Source organism: Micromys minutus, assembly GCF_963924665.1.
Source record: "Micromys minutus genome assembly, chromosome: 9".
Lineage (NCBI taxonomy): Eukaryota > Metazoa > Chordata > Mammalia > Rodentia > Muridae > Micromys > Micromys minutus.
This window is the reverse complement of record NC_137978.1, coordinates 15,990,629-16,001,189: the sequence shown is the minus strand read 5'-3', so window position 1 is coordinate 16,001,189 and position 10,561 is coordinate 15,990,629. Positions and strand designations below refer to the sequence as shown.

Below are 10,561 nucleotides of genomic sequence, written 5' to 3'. Positions count from 1 at the left end.
TGTTGGTGTGTTTCTATGGAATCCAGACAAATGCAGCTCAACTATGCGTGTAAGGCAGACTAATACATTAGTGTGCTCAGCAAAGCACCCTCCATCACGTGTCCTCTCACGTGCTTGCTTTAGCAGAGCATCCTCTCTCCTGTGTCTACTTCAGTAAAACATTCCCTCATGCGTCAGCCTTAGCCTTTCACACCCGTGTCCACTTTAACTAACTAAACATTCTTTTATATGTTTGCCCCAGTAAAACACCACCCAACCAACTTTCCAAAGGACCCTTAAGTTCCTACTTCAGTTAGTTCCAAGAATGAGCTGATATCCAAGTACCTGCAAGAATAACCCAGAGCCTCTGTCAAGGACCAGCTTCAAAAAAATGTATAGGGTAGAAAGGTCTCAGTTTAGTTCAAGATTCAGTGCATGTAGAGGCTATCTCACAGTGGAGGGTATCTGGCGAAAGATGGGGAAGTTGGCAAGAGCCAGGCTGTATATATAGTCTGCTCAGTTCTCACACCAGATCAGAGATAATGTCTGAAAAACAAATTAGGGAAAGTGAAGCTGACCCCTGCTGCCAGATTGTGTTGTTCAAAGAAATTGTGGAAGAGCTAAGGATTAAAAGGTAGCCCCAGGGCAAAGTATGCAACCTGGGAATTTGTGGCCATACCCAGAAGGATTTTCTCCCTGGGTAATAAAATGATGCAGTAATGGGCAGGGGAGCATGGCAGTGAGTCACCCCGTGTGGGCTGGTTTGTGATGAGTAAGGTGTGGGTGGATCTGAGAGGCAGGATGGAGGAAGCAGAAGATCTAGTCTTCTTCAGTGAGGGAAGAAAGCCTTTGGTTCCCCAGGAGCACATTAGGAGGTTAGCAGCACATGATACCTTCCCTATGGATTTAGGCACATATAAATATTTGATAATAATAAGCAAACAATAGCAGTACCTTGGCTCCTCCTACAGGTTGATTTGTATCTTCTGGAAATATCCAGTGAAGTTCTAATTTCTAGTACCTCAATAAACAAACAAACAAGCCTCATTCAAGTCGTTGTGTCGGCCGTTTCCTGTTCCCATTTTCTCCTCTGTGCGCAAGCAGGACGGGCCACAAGCAGATCTACTACTCAGACAAGTATTCCAATGAGCACTCTGAGTACCGGCATGCCATGTTACCCAGAGAAGGCTCTAAACAAGTACCCAAAAACTCATCTGATGTCCGAAGAGACTTGGTGTGCAACAGAGTCTAGGATGGGTTCATTCCATGATTCATGAGCCAGGACCGCATATTCTTCTCTTCAGACGACCAAAAGAACAGCAGAGGTGAGCACAGCTGGGACCCTCTAGTCTTTCAAATCTAGTGTATGTGTGTATGTAGGGTGGCATTCAGTGAGCACTTGTAAAAGCGTACAACTCTTCCATCCGTACCTGTGCATGAGCTGCATTCTTCACAGCAACAGCTCAGTCAAGTGCTACTGCAGGGAGGTTATTTTACGTCACTACAGATAGATTTTCTTGTTTTTTCATAATATTAGTGCCATTTCACTTTACCCGTTTTGTTAAATAAAGTTTGTATATTGCATTTATTAAAAAAAAAAAAACATAACAACCCTGCCAAAAACAGCAAAAAAAAAAAAAAAAAAAAAAAAAAACCAACAACAACAACAACAAAAAAACAAAAAACAAACAAAAAACCCCATGCCTTTAGTTGGTAAAAGAGTTTCAAATGTTACCAGTCAAATTAAGATGACTTCATACTAACATGGTGTCCTTTTCCTAGTGAAGTACGCATCCGTGTAGGTAGAGGAAACTTGGATACAGGGACGCAGTGGGAAGATGGCCACATGCATGACACAAAGGGAAAGCAAAGATCGGGTGCTGTATTTACCAGCCAGAGAAGGTCAAGGATTGATGGTCACAGAGGCTGAAGGGCTGGAGAGATGGTTCAGTGGTTAGAGCACCGACTGCTCTTTCAGAGGTCCAGAGTTCAATTCCCAGCAACCACATGGTGGCTCACAAGATCTGATGCCCTCTTCTGCTGTGTCTGAAGATAGCTATAGTGCACTTATGTATAAATAAATGAATAAATCCTAAAAAAAAAAAAAAAAAAAAAGAGAGGGAGAGACTGAAAAAAGATTCCCCTCAGAACATCACAATGTAGACAGTGCTCAGATGTCTCTATTCTCAGCTCCTGGACAGGAAGCTTCTGGGATTTTTTGTGACCAGTTTCAGCAGCCCCAGGAACCTTACCCCTTTTGCTCACTTCCAATCTTTTCTCTCGCATGCCATGGCCTGTAAGAACCAGATTTGCTTCTCTGCCCAATATTAAAAGTAACTCAAATATTTTAATGTTGAAATATTTCAAACCATAAAACAGATGTCGGTCCTTCTCCTTCAGGTGTCTAGATTCATCAGAGGACAATTTTCTCTGTCTACTTCAGATCTTTTCTTCACTGCCAGAGTAAACATTGTCGATGGTGTCTAACACCTCCCAGCCCATTTCATTTCCTTTCTCATCCCTAATTCTTATATATTTGTAAGGATGTAGCCAGAGCAACAGGATAGTTCACCTCAGTATCTGCTCCTGTGAGGCTTTGTACAGATCTCGTGGTGCTGGTCATATTGTTCTTTAACTGTAGTCTATCTATGAGGAAAACATGACTTGATTTTAAGCCTCTGCCTGGCACCCATGTATACCAATCCCTTGGTCAAAGTGGGAATGATTTAGTGGGGAAAGGCATTTGCTGCCAAGCCCAATGACCCAAGTTCAATCCCTGGAACCTACCTGCTAGGAAAGAATCAAATCCTGTTAGCCTCTGAACTTTATTTACACACCATGGAATGTGTACCAACTCTCCCACCCCTTAATGTACTGGCTGGTTTTGTGTGACACAAGCTGGAGTTATCACAGAGAAAGTAGCCTCAGTTGAGGAAATGCCTCCATGAGATCCAGCTGTAAGGCATTTTCTCAACTAGTGATCAAGGGGGGAGGGCCCAGTCCATTGTGGGTGGTGCCATCCCTGGGCTGGTAGACCTGGGCTCTATAAGAAAGCAGGCTGAGCAACATTCCTTTATGGCCTCTGCATCAGCTCCTGCTTCCTGACCTGCTTGAGTTCCAGTCCTGACTTTTTTTGGAGATGAACAGCAATGTGGAAGTATAAGCTGAATAAACCCTTTTCTTTTCAGCTTGCTTCTTGGTCATGATGTTTTGTGCAGGAATAGAAACCCTGACTAAGACACTTAGTAAATGTAATAAAAAATGTTAAAGCCATTGCTCATCACAAGAGCCTTAATACTGGACAAGCTGAAATTACCTTTCTCTCCAGAAGTTGAAACTTTATGAGCTTTACTTATTTAACATAGTAGAATCACCATTTTCCTACAAATCTTCCTTTCTTCTTCCTCCTGGTATATTGCTGCTACTGTTTCCCTGAACTCCTGATCTTGGGTTTTCTTAGACCAGTGGAAATCAGCAGCAGCAGCTTCATGTTGCTCCCCAGTTGATGCCTTATTCTCAGCTGTCTCTCCTTCCTGTGCTCCATTGTTAGTGCCCAGTGGCTGCAGGGCCCAGAATGATGCCAGACTAAGGTCTGATTGCTGCCAAGACTTACATTCACCATAGGCCTGTAGACTGTGGGAAAAATGACTGCTTGCTCACATCAGTTGCTGACTCTTGGGGTGATTGTTACACGCCCTTAAAGCAGGAGACATTTCACTGCAGTCAGAGCTAAAGCATCAACAGTTGGACTGGCCATCCAGTTTTCAACTAAATTGTTTGTTTCCAGTAAATATTCCACAGACACTCTTTCTCTCTCCCTCCCCCCCCAGACACACAGGACTCCCCCCCCCCCCAATAAGAGCACATATCTATCATAGACAAAGTAAGTTAAATTGTCTCGGGAATGACATTCTCTTAGGAGAGAGTGTTTTTCTGAGGTAGATTAGTGTGAGCTGAAGACAAGGAGGTGGCCACTTTTATGGTGCATGAGGAAGGCTCGCAAAACAGAAGATTCTTCAAGAAAAGTTTCTCTCCTTTTAAGCCTCAGATACCACTTTCCCTTTCCCACACTTGCTCAGCTTTAGCCCAACCGCGGCCACTGTCTTCCATTTGCATCTTGTGTGTTCAAAGCTGTTAAGTTGTTTTTTAAGTTCCAAAGAAAGGTCCAAAAAGACTTCATTTTCCCATTTCCTAAGGGGGTAATTATGCACCCTGCAGAAAAACAAACTGGGGCCCTAGGCTGTCAGTGAAATCTGGTTTCTCTCAGGTGAGAACTATTTTGTCTATGGAAAGTTAAGAGTGGAATATGGATTTAGCAATACCGTAGGGAGCTGTGGTTAGCATGGATCTGATAAAAGCCTTTGTTTTCCATGTTTTGCTTGGCCCTGTGAGATGTCCCAACTGCTCGCACATCCATCTGTATTCCTATTAGTGGGACTGAAAAGTGCTGACACAGGCTTGCAGTTGAGCCCAGCGGCCTGCCAGGGTAAACTTGTGTAATGCGCTGCGCAGCCCGCCTAACAACAGTGCTTCTTTTGTCATTGAACAGAGGCGATTAAGAACATGAGTCATTAAAAAGAGCTTTAGAAAAGCAGGCAGCATTTTCCAGCACTGTGGCTCTGGGGGAGCTCCATGAAGCCCCAGACTCCGGACAAGCTGAAGCATTTCTCCAATCACCAACAATCTGAATTCATTTGAGGAAAAAAAGAAGAGTCCAAAGTGTCAATTCTGAAGCTTAATACATGCCTATGTTTCAAATGAGAATCAAGACGAAAGTAACAAGTGTTTTCCTGAATTCATATCAATATGTCCAAAGGATTATTTTCAAACCTTAATAGGCCTGGGAATCTCTGGTTTCCTAGCAACAGCACAGTCATTTGTTTTCCTTTTCCATTTCTTTTCCTTACCCCCACTTCTTCCTCTTCTCTTTTTCTTTTAAATTATTTATGTCATTGTACTTATTGACAGCCCTCTTCACGTTGTTCAGGCTGACCCTGGACTCCGAGAGGCAGCCTCTCCCCAACAGTGACCGTTTCCTCATTTTTAATACATTCAAAAGTGAAAGTGTAAGAAAACAGGGACCAAATCATTGTTACTCGGCATAAAGGAGAAGATATTGTTATTTAAAGCTCTTTTCTGTAGCATTGTTACATCACCTTTTGGAGTGAAGATCATACAGTATGTGTAATTTCATGTCATTCATTTTCTTAGGCCTTTGCTACTTTCCTGATCATACGGCTCACTGACTAAGCCTGGCCTCGTGCTTGTGTGCCGGAACACTGCTATACTCAAGTATTCACACATTACACAAAAGTTTGTCAATCTCTAAAGTAGGGTGTTGGAGTCCCATGTCACAACACTTCAAAGGCTCTCATGTTTATATATCTGTCACTCGCTGGCATTGCCTTCTGAAACTAGTTAGATACTTTATTGAGTGGAGCCAGATGTATATGTGTGTATATAAAATAACCACACTTGTAAAAATCATCTACATATTTATTTTTGATGACTTCATATAAATGTATGTGTTTGTGTGTGTGTTTGTGTGTGTGTGTGTGTGTGTGTGTATACACAGAGATATGTGTATGAACACCTCCCACTGAGTTCAGTTCCAGTTACTAGCATAAACCCATGGGAAGTTATTTACTAGAGCACAGGCAACTTACCAGTGGGTGTAGCATGGAAGACTGTGACACCCCTTCCCTCAGCAACCATAACTATCCACAGCCCCCACAGGGAGGGGTGGGGCCTTATGAACCTTATTTCTATCCATGATGAAATGTTGGCAGGCCCAAACTTGTGCCAGTCTGATGCTGGTGGCCACATTGTAGTGAGTTTATAAGACCTTTCACAATAAGCTTCCCCACCCAATGGCCTTTCTATCTTTTTTCTACCTCCACTTTTTTGATGCTCCCCAAGATCTAGAGAGGCTGATATAGATGATTTGATTAGTACTGAGCACTCCACTGTCCTCATTCTAACGCTGACTGGTTAGAGTATCTGAATTAACCACTTCTAGTGCAGTAAAAAGTTTCTGACAAATGCCAAGAGAAGCACTAATCTTTGGATTTAAGCAGGAGCATCCAGAAGGCAATTTGTTCACATGTCCACTTATGAAAACAGTAGTCGCAGGTTTCCCACAGGGGTCTATGACCTGCTCAGCTGTCATCTCTTGACCCGGTTTCTAGGAGTAGGCATTAGAACCTGGTGAGCACATTAGTTGTACAGCTGAGGGCAGGGACACTCAGTTCCCAGAACTCCAACATGAAGAGGGAGGGCCTCATGCTCTCTCCCCTCCTGTGGATGGCTGTTAGCAGGCCTACTCTTTTTTTTTTTTTTTTTTTAGGATCATAAAGAGGTGTTTTTTTTTTTAATTGATAACTAAATCTCTTCATACAATATTGCACAAATTAAGGATGTATCAACATTCATATAAAACTACGAGCTGGTACATTTTGGTGGTAGGTACTTTAGTAAGTAACACAAATATTAAACTCGGCTACATGAGACTCAGCCTTGCACAAAAAAATTCACAGATTGCTTAAGATGTCCAACCCAAGTCAATCAAGACCACTTAAAGAAAAGCTTGGGATCCAGGTGTGGCAGACAGCAAATGCCTCAGAACGCTGAAGCAGGAGGATTGTGGGTTCAAGGCTGGCCTGTAGTATACAGCAAAACCATGGATCAAAAAACCGGTGATAAAAATATGAAAAAAAAGTTGATTTCATTTGGGAACCAGAAAGCATATGTATACTGATAACTGTAAGAATTTACATGTTCTGCTCTAAAGGTCCTGTGCTGAGAGTAATCCTCCTGCTGCAGATCTTCTCTGCAAAAAACTATTGTTTCAAAGTTCTAAACAAGATGGCAATTCAGACAAAAGGGCTTACACAAGACTTGTGTAGTCTCTCTAGATTAAACTGGTGAGAGCTCTGGTCAGGCTGGAAGCCGCCACCCCAATGCTCTCCCCACCTCCCTGACTGTGAGGGAGGGAGAGCAGGGCAGGAGCGCTGAGACCTGCTCTCTGTAATAAGGTCTCAGTGAGCTAGCTGGCGGCTTATCAAATGCTTCTAACTGAAAGGTCTAAGCAAACCATCATGAAGCACACCCGAGGGGACAGATTGAAACCAGGCCTGGTGGTTCCCACTTTCCTTCTGACACTGGAACTTCGGAATTCAGGAACTGTTGAAGGGCTGGCAAATGAGGCATCTGATAATCACATTTTTGGTAAAAGTGTAATGGGCCATGCCAAAGGTGAGGGAAATGAGGTCTCACTACACTGTTACCCACAGTGTCCTGAGCAGGCCTACTCTTAATCAGGCATATTGTGTGTGTGTGGGGGGGCATTACACTAGGTTCATGATTTGCCCAGAAGACAGCATTCTGTAGCCTTTCTTTAGATCTTGTGTCTCTCACATCTCCCCATTTCTCCTCCAAAGAGCATGAACTCATAATTGTTGCTTTATGTTGAGTGTACCCCCCCCGCCTCTTCTGTTTAGTTTGAGATTAAAAACAAGCAACTTGTTGTTTAATTTATATAAAAATTTATTGATTTTCCTTTTTTTAAGGCAGGAGGTGGCACACACCTTCAATTTTGGTAAGCAAAGGCAAGAAGATCTTTATGAATTCAAGGCTGGCCTGGTCTACATAGTAAATTCTAAGTTAGCAAGAACTACATGGTGAGGTCCTGTCTGAACAAACAAATGAGCTCCAAGCAAAACAAACCAAATAACAATGGAAATGCCCCACAAAATGCCTTGATTCTTTTCACAGTTTAGGAAGTTTCTAATAAGATACTTAGAGAATATCTTATTTTTAGTTTTTAAAAAAAGGTATAAATATTGTTATTTTTAAAAAATATCTCTTAGGCATCTCCTAATTTCTCTAGAAAAAAAATTAAAGAATGGTTTGAAACTAAAAAATTGTAAAATACAGTATATAAAATTGTAATAAACCCATACTTAGATATTATTATTATTATTATTATTATTATTATTAGTAGTAGTAGTAGTAGTAGTATTAGTATTATACCTGTTATTATTTAGATGCAAAGTGTATTCTGTTGGAACAGTTGGTCCTCAGATAGCTGCATCATTTTGAGAGTTTGTAGAAAATTTGGGAGGTGGGGCCTAACTGGAGAAAATAGATTTCTGCTATAAGGGTAGGCTTTGAAGTTTGTAGCCCACCCCACTTCTCATTCCACCCCCACATCCAGGTCTGTGTAGGCAGTTAGACATTCCTGATGCTTTAGCTTTTGTATTGTCTCTACAGGAATGGACTACAGACCCTCAAACCACAAGCAAAAGAAATCCTTTCTTCCTTAAGTTGTTTAATGTTACTTACTTGTCACAGCAAAAAGTTAACTAACATAGAAAATTGGTACCAGGAGTAGGGTTCATAGGCTTTTGGAACTATGTGGGTTTGCAGAGGGAATGGAGAAAGTTTTGGAATGACAGGCTAGAGAACTTCTAGACAGTCTAGAGGTTAACTGGGAAGTCTGGTGAGCTTTGGGAGATGAGAATGATGATTGACATTCATGAAGCTTCAAAGAGTAACAAAGGCTCAATCACAAACGGAGACCGAAGCCATTAATACTGTATTCTCTCAAAGGCTCTGGCTGCATTCAGTCTAGTTCCTAAAAATTCATGTGAGGCTTTATTCAAAATTGATAGACTGGAATGGAGAGATAACTCAGTGGTTAATAACACTAATTGCTCTTCCAGAGGTCCTGAGTTCAATTCCCAGCATCCATATAGTGGCTCACAACCATTTGCAACGAGATCTGGTGCCCTCCTCTGGTGTGTCTGAAGACAGTGACGGTGTATTCATATACATAAAATAAATAAGTTTTTTAAAACAGTGATAGACTAATGTGTTTGATGGAGGAAATTGCATGACAACATAGTATTTAAGATGTGATAGTTTTATTTATCAGCAAATGTAGTGAAGCATTATAGTAAGAGAGCAGGAAAAGAGTAGAAAGATATGAATATGTTCAGTTTGTTGAGGAAAAGAGTGAGTCCAGTTAAAATTATGGGCCGAGTGCTGAAACACTTGGAAGTTTTTGCAAGGAACTAGGTGGACATTTTGTTTGGGGTTGGACTGAATCTATAGATAAATTTTGGTTAATGGCCATTTTTACAATATCAATTCTAACAATCCATGATTGATCAGGATGTCTATTTTCTAGTTTCTTTTTCCATCTCTTTCAGAAGTGTATTGGTTTGGTTTATTCCTAAATATTTTATTTATATTTTGAGGCTATTGTGAGTACGAGTGTGAACATGATAGCTCTGTCTCTCTCTGTTGTTACTGTATATAAAAGTATCGATTTGTGCCCACTGATTCTGTTTCCTGCTATGTTGCTATATTTGCTTATCTTTTCTACAACTTTTCAGGTCTCATAAGCAGGAGGCTGCAGGGTTACTGTTCATAGGAAGATTTCACTCGTTTAAGAACCTGCTGGGCATCTGCGTCAAGTGACGTCTCCCAGGATGTGGTTGCAGTGCAGAGACCCTCTGGATCCCTGGCCCCATGGCATCACGGTTCTACAAGTATTGGCGAGCTGAGGTCATGAGGTCTGTGACTGCAGCAGGAGGTCCATTCTTCTAGTATAACAGCCCCCACACGCTCATCTGACACAGCTGGAGGTTAGCGTCACCATGCCTTCTCCATGGGATGGGTGTAGCCCTGAAATGTGAGCCCAGTTAAGTTCATTGACCATTAGGTCCTTTGTCTGAATGATGGAAACGGTTTGTTTTTCAGCAAACTGAACCAGTTCCTGGCGCCTGGTATTCAGCATTTCTCTAGCAAATACTTCCCTGCTCATCTATGTCTGCAGGTCCCACAGGGAGCGATGTGCTTTCACCTGGCAAGGACAACAGTGCAGCATTGCTCGTCCTCCAACTGCCCCGCACCATAGGCTAGTTCTCAGGAATAGTCATCACGTATCTGTGTCCTAATGTTTTACACTTGTCTGTTTCGTTGATGGTATTATGCTGTTGAGCCAGACACTCTGGATTTGTTGATAAAATGTTTGTTTCTCAGATAGTAGAAAATAAATCCTCCAATAAAAAAAAATTAAGGTGTGCTTCTACATCAGTAAAGTTTCTAGTTATTCAGTGATAAAAGACATGTAGAGGTATCCCTTAAAACTTTCTTAATTTGAATTTAAAATTTGTGTGTGTATACGTGTTTTTATCTCTCTCAATTATTCATTCATATCATCCTTTTCATGGTGAGGTATATCACAGCAAATATGCCACTTTCTGATATAAATTTCTATATAAATAAATAAAGTGAAGTAAAATCTGTCATGCAGAAAAGTTTCAAATAATTTATGTAAGTCCTCCTCCTTTGAGAAAGTGGCACATAAATCTTCATTCCTCAAGTATGAACTCTCACAGAAGCCTTCTTCAAATAGTCAGCAGGCGAAGGGGAAAAACAGTAGATTTATCACAGAGAAGCCTGGTAAACACTGGCCCAGACAAAAAGGCAAGGTCAACACTAGCGGTGATAAATCATCCTGATAGTATGCACCCTTGATTTGAGATCACAGCAATGACACTTCACCTCTGTGGTT

At 41.5% G+C, this 10,561-nt stretch overlaps 1 protein-coding gene across 1 annotated transcript; it reads left to right on the top strand.

Annotated features, from left to right (window-relative positions):
- Positions 1–521: 521 nt before the first annotated feature.
- On the top strand, positions 522–9,480 carry LOC308424941 (cyclin-dependent kinases regulatory subunit 2-like; the record flags this gene model as incomplete). The annotated part of the gene is given in 5 exon segments (XM_080922116.1): positions 522–613; positions 1,084–1,180; positions 1,182–1,204; positions 1,206–1,304; positions 9,378–9,480. Coding segments are annotated over 5 exon segments (396 nt in total). The 3' UTR covers positions 9,463–9,480.
- Positions 9,481–10,561: the final 1,081 nt, after the last annotated feature.